Raw genomic sequence first — 16,801 nt, 5'->3', positions numbered from 1 at the left:
AGCTTCTCTGTTGTGGGGTGGATACCTTCCTTATCTATTTTATACCCAAGGAATTCAACACTGTCAGTTCCCCAGACACATTTATCAGGCTTGATTCGTAACCCTTTGTCCTGTAGCCTCTTAAGTACTTCCCTTATTCTTTTGTTCACTTGTCCCTGGTTTTCCCCTGCAATTAAGATGTCATCAAAATATGGAATTGCCCCATTTACCCCTGACAATAGGCGTTCCATGATGCTCTGGAATATTCCTGGGGCTATGCTTACCCCAAACTGTAACCTCGTGCATTTGAAAGCCCCCCTGTGTGTTACAATCGTTTGGGCGTTTGCTGTTTGTTCATCGACCGGAAGCTGCTGGTAAGCCTGGGCCAGGTCGATCTTTGCGAACCTTTTTCCCTCCCCCAGGGAGTGTAAGAGTTGTTGCACGACCGGGATGGGGTAGGGGTGGTGTTGGAGTGCCTTATTCAAGGTTGATTTGTAATCAGCGCAAACTCTTAAAGAGCCATCTGGCTTCAATGGTGTCACTATGGGAGTTTCCCATGGCCCCTGTTCCACAGGGACCAAAATACCTTGACTAATGAGTTTGTCCAGCTGCATGTCCAGCTTGGGGAGAAGCGGAAGGGGAACCCTGCGAGGTTTCAGTCTGACCGGTGGGACCTTGGGGTCGATAGAGAAAGATATAGGGGGTCCCTTATACAATCCCAAGGTGGGGCTGAACACTTCAGGGAACTCTTTCACAAAGTTAGGCATATTATCACAGTTTACATTACACACACCCGAAATTTCGATCCCCAACGGTTCCATCCACGCTAGACCCAGCAGGGAGTGTTTGGCCCCCGTCACAATAAGCATGGGAAGGGTACATTTCACATTCTTAAAGGCAATAGGTACATTTGCTGTTCCCAGGACCGAGATTACCCCCCCTTGGAAGTCTCTGATCACCAATGAGGTTTGAGTTAAGTCAGCCTTAGACACATTAGGCATGTATAGTTTAAATTTTTCCCAGGGCATGATGGTATATCTCGAGCCCGTATCCAGCTCCATTGAGCAAGGCTGGTTATTTAGTAACAATGAGATAACAATTTTAGCCCCCTTTTTGGTTGCCGTGTTATTCACGGAAAATTTAGAGTTACCTCTATTGTAGTCGCGGTTAGCGCTTGAGTAGTTCCTTTGACCCGAGCTGCGGAACGGTCTCCTTTCTCGCGATTGGGGGGGTTGGTTTTGAGGTCGCTGGTATTGTTGTGTGGCAAACGTTTCTTCTGGTGCCGTTGCTCTGCATGCGATGGCGATGTGGCCTCTCCGGTTGCAACGGTGGCAAGTAGCGTCTCGGAAGGGGCATCGATGGCGCTGGTGATTTCCCCGGCAGCCCGCGCAGGGGGCTGGGTGAGTAGCTCTAGGATGTCTCGGCTGGTCTTGCAGGAGGAGGCAGTTGTCCCCGTTTCTAGTCGGCTGGCTGAGGTCGTCTGTTCCCTCGGCGCTGGGAGACTCGGCGTTGATTTTGGCAATGATTTCTCGCCTTCCGTGCTCCTTTAATTCTCTTGCCGCTGCGTCGGCTGCTTCCGCGGTTTGTGCTAATTTAATTACGGTTTGTAGCGTCGGCTCTTCTTCGGTGAGGAGTTTGTTTCTCACCGAGTTGCTCTTCATGCCGAAAACCAAGGCATCGGTAAGGCGAGCTTCCGGGTCTTGAAACTTGCATTGAGCAAGTACCGTTCGAAGCCGCGTTGTGAATTGGCTGATTGACTCGGTTTCTCTCTGAGCCATCATGTGAAATTGATGCCGGTAAACCATGGCTGGTCTGGTTGGTTTAAAATGGCTCGCTAGTTTCTGTTGAAGGACGTCCCACGCTGTGGCTCTTGCTTGTTCTGGCTCGGTGAGAGTTTGGGCAAGTCTACGGATCTCTGCGCCGCAGTAGTTGAGAAAAATAGCCCGTCTGCGATCGGCTCCGGCGTCCTGCATTCCCGCCGCCTCGAGGAATATCTCGAAGGTGGCCATGTACTCGTCCCATGTCATTTTCTCGGAATCGAAGAGTTCTGGAGCCTGGCCGATCTGGATTTTGTCCATGTTGCACGCGAAGTTCTTCCGTTCGTTCGTCGCCAGTGAAGTAGACCCAGAGACAGGGTTTTGAGCAATCGGTACTTTTATTCAGCTCAGAGAACAAGTGACAGCTCAGCAAGGTAAAGTGACAGTTCAGCGAGTACCGACTGGCTCTGCAGGGAGAAACCGCTTCTTTTATACTTTTGCGGTTCCCGCCAAGCGAGAGCCGGCCGCGTCTGAGCCAATCAGGAGCGACTTCCTGCTTGGGCTCAGACAGCGCTGGAAAAGAGGAACAAACTATTTACAGCGTTACAAGGTAGCCATTCCAGGATACAACACAGATGGTTGAAGGAGATATGCTGAATCTGTAAACCACTCAGAGAGTAAAACACTGTGGAGCAATATATGAGTAAGCACTAGAGGTTCTGCTTTCAAGGCTTCCAAAGTGACTGGAATCTCACTGATGCAATTTAGTCCTTCATTTTTGTAGATGGTTAATTCTGGGATAGTTGACCTCATAGGAGACCTATTGTGATTCACCACGAAGTTGATATTCCCATTGTATCGAAACCAAAAGATTACAGGGTTCAGGTGAATATTCCTCAGAGGTCCGTCAATTGTCAGCTTTTGTTAATCCGTACCCAACTACTATTTTTCATCAAGAAAATGCAACAACTGTTTGGTTGATTTCTTGACTCTATGGAGATTTCATTGTTTAGGCTGTCGTGTGATATATATATATATTTTCCCTCCCCTTTTGTATATCAGCACAGTCTCCCTGGTCATAGTTGGTTGGTGGGATGGGCTCCCCTCTCTACATGCAAAGCTGATTTCTGGCAGAACCACAGCTGCCATGAAAGCACTTGGCATTGTTTTCGTATCTGTGTGGACAATGGGTTCTCTATTGGCGTACTTTCTACCCAGGAAGAAAGCACATTATCCCAGAAATGTGAATGAATCATAAGCCTTAGCATTATTTCTTGGATTTTGGGCTTAGTGTGCTGCATTAATTCAGCCCTTCTCACTTCTAGCTTAGCAAGTGGTATGTGCTAACCCATCCAGTGTGTATTCTGCAAGCCACAGTTTTTGCACATCATGGCTCTGAGTGAACCAAGCAAGCCAACATAAAGTCAGTTCCTTAGGAAGGGACAACAAAGAAAAGAAATTTTTTTTTTTGGTTAAACCTGATATTTTAAAGATGCTGTCCACCCTTTTTATTTATTTATTTATTTGTTTGTTTGTTTGTTTGTTTGTTTTTGTTTCTTTCTTTCTTTCTTTCTTTATTTATTTACTTATTTTTTTATCTATCTATCTATCTATCTATCTATCTATCTATCTATCTATCTATCTATCTATCTATCTATTTATTTATTGTTAGAGTTGAAAGGGACCATGCAGGTCACCAAGTCCAGCACCCTGCCTGAGCAGGAATCCTAAAGCACCCCAGCCAAGTGGCAGTCCAATCTCCTTTTGAAAGTGTCCAAAGTTGGGGAGTTCACAACCTCCGCAGGCAGGTTGTTCCACTGATGATTCCTCTGACCGTCTGGAAGTTCTTCCTTCTAGGTTGAATCTCTCCTTGGTCAGCTTCCAGCCGTTGTTTATTTATTTATTTTTATTATTTATTATTTGGACTTGTATGCCGCCCCTCTCCGAAGACTCGTCCGGCCCTCTGGTGCTCTGGAGAATAGAGTGGCCCCCTCCTCTCTGTGGCAACCCCTCATATACCTGTATACAGCTATCATGTCCCCTCTGGCCCTCCTTTTCTCTAGGCTATTCATGCCCAGTTCCTGCAATCTCTCTCATCCTTCTCATCCATGCAGAAATTAGACACAGACTCCATTCACACAACACATTAAGCCACAAGCAATCCCACCCCAATCCAACCTGGTCTGTAAAACAAACTCAATTGTGTCCCTGCCTACGATTTGGCCTATGTGCTACAAAAATAAATAAATAAATAAATTCTGCAGCTGCAAAAGCTATTGCAGTTTTTGGGGAAATGGCCCTTATTATCCTGGCTTCCATGGAACCTGTTTATTTGTAGTTCAAAGGAAATTAATCTTATCTAGCACAGATCAGCAGCTTAATGAACTTTCCTGTATGGAGGGAATGCCTGCCTGAAGGCCAAATGATTAATTGGTAGAAGTTCCAAAAAATTTAATTCGGTAAATCTTCCCTGTTGATTTTCTTTCTTTTTTTTCCCTTTCTTTCTTTCTTTCTTTCTTTCTTTCTTTCTTTCTTTCTTTCTTTCTTTCTCTCTCTCTCTCTTTCTTTCTATCCTTCCATCCTTTTTTCTTTCTTTTTCTCTCTCTCTCTCTTTTTCTTCTCCCCAGCTCTACATTTCACATTATAATCTTGGAAGACTCAATAGGCAAGTCAAGCAATTATTGCCTTGATCAGTTGCCAATGACTAACTTTTAAAAGCTGGGATGAAATTTTCCTCTTTCACCCAACATTTGGGTTTAAGTATTTTTTTCCTCCAGTTAAAATGAGGCACTCCGGAGAAAAATCTGACCTCAGTTGCTCACATCTCCAAGTATGGTTGAGAAACTGAAAATTGTGGGGGGATTTGCCAACTGATGTAAACAGTACTTTTATTAAGTTTATCACAAGCCAGATATGAGTCATAAGAACATAAAAAACATAAATAGCTCTGCTGGAGCAATACGAAGACCATATTATCCAGCTTTTGGTTTGTTACAAAACCAACTTGATGCCTCTAGGTACTCAAGAGGAGAAGATGGTAAGGCTGCACTTAATAATAATAATAATTTATTAGATTTGTATGCCGCCCCTCTCCAAAGACTCGGGGCGGCTCACAACAACGATAAAAACAATATTATACTGGCACTTGGAATACTGCATTCAGTTTTTGGTCGCCACAATGCAAAAGGGATATTGAGACTGTCGAAAAAATGAAGTGACAAAGATGATTAGGGGACTGGAGGCTGAAACATGAAGAACGGTTGCAGGAACTGGGCATGGCTAGTTTGATGAGGAGAAGGACCAGGAGAAGGACCAGGGGAGACATGATAGCAGTGTTCCAGTATCTTAGGGGTTGTCACAAAGAAGAAGGAGTCAACCTATTTTCCAAAGCACCTGGAGCCGCAAGTTTGACACCCCTGTTCTAAAGCAACCCTGGCCATTTAAAGATGCGTGGACCTCAACTCTCCAGAATTCCCCAGTCAGCCTTGCTTCCCTTGCTGGTTGTGGAATTTTGGAAGTTGAAGTCCACACATCTTAAAGTGGCCAAAGTTAGAAAGCACTGCTTCTAACCCAGACTGTGGCTTGCTTGCTTGCTTGCTTGCTTGCTTGCTTGCTTGCTTGCTTGCTCGCTCGCTCGCTCGCTCGCTCGCTCGCTCATTCATTCATTCATTCATTCATTCATTCATTCATTCATTCATTCATTCATTCTTGTATGCCGCCCCTCTCCGAGGCTCACAGCATATACCAAAAACATAACAATACAGTTTATCCAATTAATATACTAAAAAGATTCTTAAAAATTCTATCTTTAAAACATTAATTTGCATTCATTCAATAATCACACTAATGACATTCGTTGGTCAGGGGGGAAGGTCTAATGTCCTCAGGCCTGGCAGCAAAGATGTGTTTTTAAACACTTTTGGAAGGCAAGGAGGGGTGGGTGCAGTGTGGATCTCCGGGGCGAGCTGATTCCAGAGGGCTGGGGCCCCCACAGAGAAGGCTCTTCCCCTAGGCCCCGCCAGCTGACATTTTTTGGTCGACGGGACCCTAAGGAGACCAACTCTGTGGGACCTCACCGGACGCTGGGATTCGTGCGGCAGAAGGCAGTCTCGGAGATAATCTGGTCCTATGCCATGTAGGGCTTTATAGGTCATAACCAACACTTTGAATTGTGTCCGGAAACTGATTGGCAGCCAATGCAGTCCGCGGAGTTATGACGAAATATGGGCACGCCTTGGAAGGCCCATAACCGCTTGTGCGGCTGCATTTTGGACGATTTGAAGTTTCTGAACACTCTTCAAAGGTTTAAGATGGATTGGTGGCTTAGGCTCAACAGAGCCTTCTCAATCTGTACAGCTCTTTTAAATTAAAATACGGTCAATCTCAGCCTTTGGAGACTTGGGTGGGAAAAACAGGTAGAGAAACATAGGAAGGTTAAGGACAAAGAAACTCTGATTGAAGATAATCTAAATGTATAGTGCAGGTAGTCTTCAACACATGACCACAACTGAGCCCAAAACTTCCCATTTTACGACTTTTCTTGCCATATTTGTTAAGTGAGCCACTGCAGTTGTTAAATTATTTATTTTATTTGTTTGTTTTTTCAGGTACATATTGGTAGTATACAAAGATATAACAATGTTAACATACATGATACTTGTAGGAGAGAAACCTTAGGACAGGGGATGGAAGGCACACTAGTGCACTTAGGCACACCCCTTATTGACCTCTTAGGAATCGGGTGAGGTCAACAGTGGATAGTCTAAGGGTAAAGTTTTAGGGGTTAGGTGATGATACTACAGAGTCTAGTAGTGAGTTCCATGCATCAACTACTCAGTTACCCAAGTTGTATTTCCTGTAGTCGAGTTAGATGTATAGGCAATACGTCTAACTCGATATGTAAGCAATGCAGTTAGACGTATATGCAAGATTACCCTTCTGGTGACCCTCATTCGTCTGTGATTGTTTATGAGTTCCAGTCAACCCAAATCCTCCTTAACGTTAATTGGAACCTTCCTGTTTGGCTATGGGTTTTTTTCCATCTGCTTTATTGTTCTCTGGCTGGGGAGATGAGTGATTACCCTTGTATAATCAGCTTTTGTTCTTCCGGTGGTGGGCAGTGGGTGAATAGTGGATAGAAAGGAGCTTGATATTTTTGGGGTGGGGGACCAGCATTAGCTGAAATAGCTCCCCTTGCAACTATCACAAGCTCAATGAAGAGCGACTCACTTGGCAATTTCTCGGGTCTGGGCAATTTAAGAGGAGGAATAAATAGGCTGCCTGAGGCAGGAATGGAGCTGACTTCACTTAATAAGCAGAGGCTAGAATTCATTTGTTAGAAAAATACAGGGTTTTTGCAATGCAGGTAGTCAACTAGGAAATAAGTTAGACCCCAGGGTTCTAAGTATAATTTATCTGAAATAGTACTATATTCGTTTTCTATTTATCTTCCTGTATACTTTCTTACCCTTTCTGGCTTTCCTAACAGCACCATCAGTTTCCTAATACCTACCTTGACTTTGCTATAGATATGTGAGTCACTTCTATTCCAAGGAAACTTCATTCTTGCCATAAAACTCGGTGTAAAGTCTGTGAGGAGAGTCCAAAAGGAGAAGGGCAGCCTATACGTCTAACAAATAAATAAATAAACTTTGTGTAAAGTCAGAGACCCAGGTGTATCCTTTGTCCCAAACTCTGTATATTTATTTATTTATTAGATTTGTATGCTGCCCTTCTCCGAGGACTCGGAGTGGCTCACAGCATATAATATAACAATACAGTACTACGGCAAATCTAATTAAATTCAAAATTACAATCTAAAAACCCAATACAGTATTTAAAAACAATCATACCAGTTGAATCATACAACATATATCTCATTTCGTTGGCCAGGGGGCTGAGAACTAATTGCTCCAAGCCTGGCGACATAGGTGAGTCCTAAGACTGTTACGGGAGGCAAGCAGGGTGGGGGCAGTGCAAATCTTCAGGGGGAGCTGATTCCAGAGGGCTGGGGCCCCCACAGAGAAGGCTCTTCCCCTAGAACCCGCCAAGCGACATTGTCTGGCTGACAGGACCTGGAGAAGGCCAACTCTGTAGGACGTAATCAGTTGCTGGGACTCATATGGCAGAAGTATGAGTATTTTGGTTACAGCAAAATCCCCATTCTCTCCCCACTCCTGGGAGACGGATACTGCAAAATCCCCATTCCCTTCTTGCTCCTGGGGGAAGGATACTGCAAAAGATACTGGTATTTGCCAGATCTCTGAACTACTCGGGACTGTCTTCTGCTGCACGAATCCCAGCGACTGATTAGGTCCCAAAGAGTTGGCCTAAACAATGTCGTCTGGTGGGCCCCAGGGGAAGAGCCTTCTCTGTTGCGGCCCCGGCCCTCTGGAATCAACTCCCACTGGAGATTAGAACTGCTCCCACCCTCCTTCCCTTTCATAAGTTGCTGAAAACCCACTTATGTCACCAGGCATGGGGTAGTTGAGGTATTCCATGCTAATATGGTTTATGTATGGTATGATTGAGTTGTATGGTTATTTTAATGATACGGGTTTTTAGATGTCTATTTAAGTATTGGATTTGTTTACATTGTTCACTATTGTTGTGAGCCGCTCCGAGTCTTCGGAGAGGGGCGGCATACAAATCTAATAAATAATAATAATAATAGTAATAATAGTAATAATAATAATAATTATTATTATTATTATTATTATTATTATTATTACCCAAAATTTCCACTACTGGTTCTCCAGAATCTGTTGGATTTCACCCCTGCTCTTGCCTCAAATTAGCATATTACTTGCGGGACCGCCTTCTGCTGTATGAGTCCCAGTGACTGGTGAGGTCCCATAGAGTCGGCCTTCTCCAGGTCCCATCAACTAGAAAATGCCACTTGGCAGGCCTAGTGGAAGAGTCTTCTCTGTGGTGGCCCCGGCCCTCTGGAATCAGCTCCCCCCGGAGATTCATACTGCCCCCACCCTCCTTGCTTTCTGTAAGAATCTTAAGACTCATTTATGCTGCCAGACTTGGGGTGATTAGATCTTAGCCCCTAGCCAACGAATGTCATGTGTGATTGTTGTTGGAATGGGTATGATTGATTTTAATAAAATTGGGGGTTTTAGATTAGCTTATTTAGTGTAATTAATTGGATTTAACTATTGTATATCATGGTTTCATTTATATGTTGTAAGCCGCCACGAGTCCTCGGAGAGGAGCGGCATATAAATCCAATCAATCAATCAATCAGTCAATAAATAAATAAATAAATAAATAAAGGGGAGTGCCTTATTTATTTATTTATTGGATTTATATGCCGCCCCTCTCCGAGGACTTATCTAAACAATGATTCAGTATCTGGAATGATCAGATTAGTTGATAACTTTGCTTAAGGTAGCCAAACAAATTAATTCTAAATTTTATTCCTGTATTTTGAGTTTCTGGGCCTCTCTGAATCATCAAGGTTGACTCATCCTTCCGAGGTGGGTAAAACGAGGACTCAAATTATTGGGGCCAATATACTGACTCCAAATTGTCTGAATTTACAATGTTGTATGCTGCCCTGAGTCGCTTTGAGAAGGACGGCATAGAAACATAGAAGATTGACAGCAGAAAAAGACCTCATGGTCCATCTATTCCGGCTCCATTCTGTGCTTATTTAGGCATGCATGGATGTGGTACATGTGAACGAAATGTGCATGCTCACACTTGCAAATCCGTAGGGAAAGTACCGCTAAGTCAATACCATCCCTGGCTGTAAAGCCCTGCGAATCGGTGTATAAGTCGAAGTGTTACCACTAAGTGCTATCAAAAGCTCTCTTTGCATCAACAATACAATCTTGTTTCGGTTGGCCGAAGGAGAAAAATCATTCAGTGATGGAAAAGAACCATATTATCTAATTGGTTTATTTTTAATTAACTTTAAATCCAATGCATGGAGTGTTTGTCATACTTGTCACTCCCTCCCTGCATATGTCCAGCTCACAAAATAAAGAAGTGTTGCCCGCTTTGGTTGTCAAATATATTAATGAAGAAAAAATCCAGTTACGACTCCTCAGAGTGCATTCCAGACCATTTTTATCGACTGAATCAGGAAATCAGTGAGCTGTGTTTCTCTTCTTGTAGACTCCAGTTCTGGGCTTATGGCATTATTTTCCAGTCCATCAAACAGCCAACGGGGCATAATTTCCTTGCCTTGGCTCCTCTCCTCCTTTTCCCGAATCAAGAGAGAACTTTGTTTATCTTTCCTAGTTCCTTCTGTGCAGAAGAAAGCTATTGAGGCTTTTCCTTATTTTTGGCTTTCCAGTTTTCTTTGTCTCAAAGGAAGAAAATAAGATTAAAAGAAAAACCAAAGAGTGGAGCTATTTATTTATTTATTAGTCAATGAAGTACAGTGGTACCTCTACTTACGAACTTAATTGATTTAAACTAAAAATGATTTAGCTTTATTAGATAAATGGTCAAAGCAATGGAAACTGCAGTTTAATGTTTCCAAATGTAAAATAATGCACTTGGGGGAAAGGAATCCTCAATCTGAGTATTGTATTGGCAGTTCTGTGTTAGCAAATACTTCAGAAGAGAAGGATTTAGGGGTAGTGATTTCTGATAGTCTCAAAATGGGTGAACAGTGCAGTCAGGCGGTAGGGAAAGCAAGTAGGATGTTTGGCTGCATAGCTAGAGGTATAACAAGCAGGAAGAGGGAGATTATGATCCCGCTATATAGAATGCTGGTGAGACCACATTTGGAATACTGTGTTCAGTTCTGGAGACCTCACCTACAAAAAAAGATATTGACAAAATTGAATGGGTCCAAAGACGGGCTACAAGAATGGTGGAAGGTCTTAAGCATAAAACGTATCAGGAAAGACTTAATGAACTCAATCTGTATAGTCTGGAGGACAGAAGGAAAAGGGGGGGGCATGATCGAATCATTTAAATATATTAACGGGTTAAATAAGGTCCAGGAGGAAAGTGTTTTTAATAGTAAAGTGAACACAAGAACAAGGGGACACAATCTGAAGTTAGTTGGGGGAAAGATCAAAAGCAACATGAGAAAATATTATTTTACTTAAAGAGTAGTAGATCCTTGGAACAAACTTCCAGCAGACGTGGTAGATAAATCCACAGTAACTGAATTTAAACATGCCTGGGATAAACATATATCCATCCTAAGATAAAATACAGGAAATAGTATAAGGGCAGACTAGATGGACCATGAGGTCTTTTTCTGCCGTCAGACTTCTATGTTTCTATGTTTCTAATTCATTCCGTGACCAGGTTCTTAAGTAGAAAAGTTTGAAAGAAGAAGCAATTTTTCCCATAGGAATCAACGTAAAAGCAAATAATGCGTACGATTGGGGAAACCACAGTGAGGGTGGAGGCCCTATTTCCTCCCAGGAGAGTCCTAGGGAGGCCCCACAGAGGCTTCTCCCCGCCTTTTCTGGTTACAGTTTTGGAGGTTCGGGTTTGTAAGTGGAAAATGGTTCTTGAGAAGAGGCAAAAAAATCTTAAACACACGGTTCTTATCTAGAGTAGTTCATTAGTAGAGGCGCCACTGTATAGGACAGTACTTTATATAAACATAACATAAAAAGTAATGATAAAAGAAGGCAATAGGACAGAAGGACAGGGACGGTAGACACAATGGTCCACTTATGCACGCCTCTTACAGATCTCTTAGAAAAGGGGAGCGGTCAACTGTAGACAATCTAAGGTTGAAGATTTTGATGTTGGGGAAAGAAACAACAGAGTCCGGTAGTGAATTCCAGGCATTGATCACTCTATTGCTGAAGTCGTATATTCTGCAGTGGTTTAAATTAAATTTGAATCTATTACATGCTTGTTTGATGTTGCGGTGGAAGGTGAAGTAGTCATTAACAGGAAGGACATTTTTGGTATATGATTTTGTGAACTACAGTTAGATCAGTTCGGAAGCAATGTAATTGTAAATTGTCTAATCGCAGTATTTCAAGTCTGGTGGAATAAGGTGCTTTGTTGCATGAGGAGGAGTGAAGGACTCTTCTTGTGAAATATTTCTGGACTCTCTCAATTGTATTAATGTCTGATATGCAATGCAGGTTCCATACAGGTGAGTTGTATTCTAGAATTGGTCTGACAAATGTTTTGAAAGCTCTGGTTAGCTGTTTGATGTTACCAGGGAAGAAGCTATATACGATTAGATTGACAAAACCTTGCATGCCCTCAGATATGGCTCTGCATTCCACCTGTGGCGCACGTGCCATAGGTTTACCATTATGGGTCGTCTGTCATGCATAACCTTATACTGAATGTATTGTTCTTTTTTCCTTTTCAGTACAGGTAGCAGTGATCCCTACTGTATTGTGAAAATTGACAATGAAACAATAATTAGGTAAGCCAAGAGCGCTTTGTTTTTTTTCCTTCCCTTGTAGAACAAAAAAGTCCACGGTCAGAGCTTACCAGAATGGTGTGTGTGTGTGTGTGTGTGTGTGTGTGTGTATACTTTGTCGGCTAGGAATAAATTAACTGCCTTGGAAATGTCTCTGGTTTGGGCCGAGAGGCAAAAAGGGAGCTGTGATGTTTCTTCAATATACCTGGGTGATTCGACACAAAAAAACATGTAACCCTTCCCTGGAACAGAGCTGAAGGGATTTGATACTGTAGCCTAGAGGTTAATTCTCTGCCTTACAAGGACAAGGTTGCAAGTTCAAGTCCCAGTGAGGGTATGGCTAGCTGATGAAGCCAAAATAAGGTCGAAATAGATGTATCCTAGTCTCCCTTAATTTTCAAATTCAGAAAAAACATGTGACATATATTGGTTAATTGTAAGCCCCCAATTTGTTAAAAATTGGTCATATATAGGATCAGTGTAGATGATTGGTTTTTAACGAATTGGGGGCTTACAATGTGGATTAAGCTAGATTTTTATATGTTTTAAAATTTGGGTTTTTAGAGTATATCTTAACGTTAGATTTCTTGTATGTTTTGTATTTGCCTTGTTGTGGGAGGCCCTGAGTCTCAGGAGAAGGGCGGCATAGAAATCTAATGAATAAATAAATAAATAAATAAATAAATATAAAATTTCCCTTCCCTTAAGCTCTCAGAGCAGGGATGCAGATGTTATATCACAGCTAGTCCTAAACCTGTAATCGCAATTGGGACCAGAAAGTCCATCACTAAGTAGTGTGGTTGTTAAGTGAGTCACACTTGATTTTCTGATATATTTTTTTGCTGCCGTCGTTGAGTGAAACTGTGAAACATATACTCATTAAGCAAATCCAGGTTTCCCCATTGACTTTCCTTGTCAGAAGGCCCTGGGAAAGTTCCAAATGGCGATCCTGTGATCCAATTGTCATAAAATACATGCTAGTTGCCAAGCACCAAATTTTGCTCAGGTGACCACAAGAATCCTGTGACAGTCTTAAGTGCAACTAACTAGAATCAAGATCACGCAAAGTGTTAGTACCACTTTATAAGGCCTTGGTAAGGCCACACTTGGAATACTGTATTCCGTTTTGGTTGCCACAATACAAAAAGGATGTTGAGACTCTAGAAAGAGTGCAGAGAAGAGCAACAAAGATGATTAGGGGACTGGAGGCTAAAACATATGAAGAACGGTTGCAGGAACTGGACATGGCTAGTTTAATGGAAAAAAAAGGACCAGGAGAGACATGATAGCAGTGTTCCAATATCTCAGGGGTTGCCACAAAGAAGAAGGAGTCAACCTATTCTCCAAAGCACCTAAGGGTAGAACAAGAAGCAATGGGTGGAAACTAAACAAGGAGAGAAGCAACTTAGAACTAAGGAGAAATTTCCTGACAGCTAGAACAATTAACCAATGAAACAGCTTGCCTCCAGAAGTTCTGAATGCTCCAACAAGTTTTTAAGCAGATGTTGGATAACCATTTATCTGAAGTAGTGTAAGGTTTCCTGCCTAAGCAAGGGATTGGACTAGAAGATCTCCAAGGTCCCTCCCAACTCTTATTATTACCATTCAAATCACGTTTTTGATCACCATTGTAACTTTATTGATTGATTGATTGATTGATTGATTGATTGATTGTTAGAGTTGAAAGGGACCATGAAGGCCATCAAGTTCAACCCCCTGCCCAAGCAGGAACCCTATAGCACACCAGTCAAGTGGCAGTTCAATCTTCTCTTAAAAATGTCCAGAGTATTGGAGTTCACAATGTCTGCTGGTAGGTTGTTCCATTGGTTGATCGCTCTGACCGTCAGGAAGTTCCTCCTTATCTCCATGTTGAATCTCTCCTTGGTCAGCTTCCAGCCATTGTTCCTCGTCCGGCCCTCTGGTGCCCTGGAGAATAAAGTGATCCCCTCCTCTCTGTGACATCCCCTCGTATACTTGTAGACTGCTATCATGTCCGCTCTGGCCCTCCTTTTCTCTAGGCTATCCATGCCCAGTTCCCTCAGTCTCTCTTCGTAAGTCTTGGTTTCCAGTCCCTTAATCATCTTGCTCTATTTGCACCTTCTCCAGAGTTTCAATGTCTCTTTTGAAGTGTGGTGACAAGAACTGAATACAGTACTCCAGGTGTGGTCGGACCAGGGCGTAGTAGAGTGGTATTAAGACTTCCCTGGTCTTGGAGTGTATTCCCCTGTTAATGCAGCTTAGGATTGTGTTGCCTTTTTTAGCTGCTGCTTTGAACAGTCACTAAATGAATGGGCGCAAGTTGAGGATTATCTGTATGTCATGCCCACGTGTTACAAGGTATTCTGTACCTTCCATCCAATTCCATATCCTGGTGGGGTGGAACATTTCTCTATTTTCACACAGTGTGTACTTTATGTTTTTCAGTCACGTAGCTCACTAGAAGGGCCATGCACTACCTGCCCACTTCCAGTTTCATCCTTACTGGGAATTCCCAGATGTAATTAGTCATAGATGAACATCTGGCTGGCAACATCTGATGATTCCCAATAAGAATGAATCATGCAGTGTTTGCCTTTTGATGCTCTGGGGAACTGAATTAAAAGCTCCGCTTAAAGGAGCACCTGTTGTTTCTCCGTACTGAAGGAGCGGGTCCAGCAGTCACATGGGTTGCTCATGTCCAATCCGGTGGAACTGAGCCTAGTATTAAAAAAGCTTGCCGGATCCGCCCCTTCCCCAGAATTCGCTCAGTTCGCATATCCTGCGGTTGTATTGTGATAGCTCGTTCAACATTCTAACACCTTCCCTTCGATCTTTCCTTCAAAAAGTAGTAAGATTTATTGTCTTTAATTATTTACTTGCACTAATTGCGCCAGCCGTTTTAAAACAAAAAAAGAAAAAAAGCGGCTAGGCTTTTTTCCTTGGGAGAAGTTGCGGTTTCGTTTTCCCCCGGCGGTTTTGCCGGTTACGATTCCTGCGGCCGCTTGTGGATTCTTCTAATCCTTTGGCCTGGAGGTCCTGGTGCAAGTATTTACCTATTGAATTATTGATTATTTATTGTATACAAAAATATTTAAGGGCTTAAGAAATACCTCCTGCGGAGTGAGACGCCTTCTAGTCTCCTGGACTTAGTCGATCGCTTCCCCTTTAAGAAATTTTACGCAGCGATCTTTTTCGGCGCGAAGGCCTTCGCGCCCTTTTTAAAGCTAGGCCTCTCGTGTTGGCCCCCTGCCAGCCGTGTAGGCCTCAGTCCACCGCGTGGATCCCGGAGCGGGCCTTGGGGGTCCCAGGCTAAATTCTCCACCGGCTAAGCCTCCAACCAGAGTGCCTTGGTTTACTTAATTATAAAGTTTAGGGAGGCTGGCCCCGCTGGGTTTGGGGGCACGAACTCTGGGTTTGCCCAGATTGTCCTCAAGTTTCAGCAGCTTCGAGGCCTCGAAGCAGGATCCATTCCTCTTGGGAAGTCCTTGAAATTCTTCTCCTTATTATTCAGTTATTGGCTCAGCCTTGTCTTCTGTTAATTGTCAGACTATGGCTACTTTTCCCAAGAGAGGCACAACTAAAGGTCCCAGAGAGGCCAGGCCTACAGGCGATGAGATTACTAGTATCCCCCAGGCCTCTTCCTCCTCTTCTCCAGGGGCCCGCCCCTCGACCAAGGTCACCAGGGCCGAGAAGAGAAGGGACCTAGCCCTACAAAAAATCCATGACAAATCAGCAAAACGTTTGAAAGTGCAGGCCCAAGTAATCAGTAGTCAAGACCCCCCAGAGGCTTCTAGTCTGCCTCCTTCTGGGGTCCCTGTGTTATCTCTGGATGAGCCAAACCTAGACAGACCCCAACCTAACCTATGGGGCATAGGTCCAGAGGAACCAGATATTATTGAAGATTCCCCCCAGCCAGGATCCTCCCAGGCCTTTAGGGATTCTTCTGCCATTTCTGCTGACATTTCCAGTTTACCTCCTGAGTTCCAGTCTATTTTTGCTGTGTTGTCCAAAGCCATTGATGCCAAACTCTCCACCATCAATGAGCTTCCCTTACCTCTTCCTCCTTCTCGCTCCTCCCGCCCCTTGGGTTCTCCCCCAGCGGTCAGAGCTCCTATTCAGGATGATTCAGATTCCTCCCAGGATGAATATGAGGATATAGAGGATGATGAGGATGCCTTTCAAGGCCTATCAGATGATGAGGAATCCCAAATAAAGGTTCCTCCTCCTATTACTATTTTTCCTTCTCAATTATTCAAATCTCTCCTCCTCAAAGCTAGAATTTCTACGGGATTAGCGGCCCAGGAGAAACAAGCCTCCACTTCCACTGATCCCCCGGAGGAGAATTTACCTTACTTCACAGAGGAACAGGAGGATAACGAGGTAATTCCTATGCCTAAGTTGTTTAAAGATGCTTTACTCAAACAGTGGGAATTTCCAGCCTCTGGCCTTAATCCCTCCACCAAGGACAGAAAGTTGTACAAACTTTCCTCTTCCTATGAAGAGCTTCTATCCTTTCCCAAACCGGATGAACCTGTCAAGATTCTTCACTCGGCAGCGGCTGTGCCAGGCGAGGCGGAGGAAGTCCTCCGCCCAGAGGACAAGCGCATTGAGCAAATGCTCAAAAGAGGATTCACCGCTGATTCCTGGGCCACTAAAAGCTCTGCAGCGGCTTCCTTTTTCTCCAGAGCCATGCTGCTGTGGCTTCGCCAACTTCAAC

At 43.5% G+C, this 16,801-nt stretch overlaps 1 protein-coding gene across 1 annotated transcript in view; it reads left to right on the top strand.

Annotated features, from left to right (window-relative positions):
- LOC139157926 (ras GTPase-activating protein 4-like) overlaps nucleotides 1–16,801 on the top strand; it is a 112,561-nt gene that overhangs the window by 37,083 nt on the left and 58,677 nt on the right. The window contains exon 2 of the mRNA XM_070735180.1: nucleotides 12,052–12,108. Within this exon, the coding sequence (XP_070591281.1) occupies nucleotides 12,052–12,108 (57 nt within the window). The remainder of the gene's footprint in view (nucleotides 1–12,051; nucleotides 12,109–16,801) is intronic.

The sequence above is a fragment of the Erythrolamprus reginae genome, chromosome 1 (assembly GCF_031021105.1).
Source record: "Erythrolamprus reginae isolate rEryReg1 chromosome 1, rEryReg1.hap1, whole genome shotgun sequence".
NCBI lineage: Eukaryota > Metazoa > Chordata > Lepidosauria > Squamata > Dipsadidae > Erythrolamprus > Erythrolamprus reginae.
This window is presented reverse-complemented; position numbering and strand designations above follow the sequence as displayed.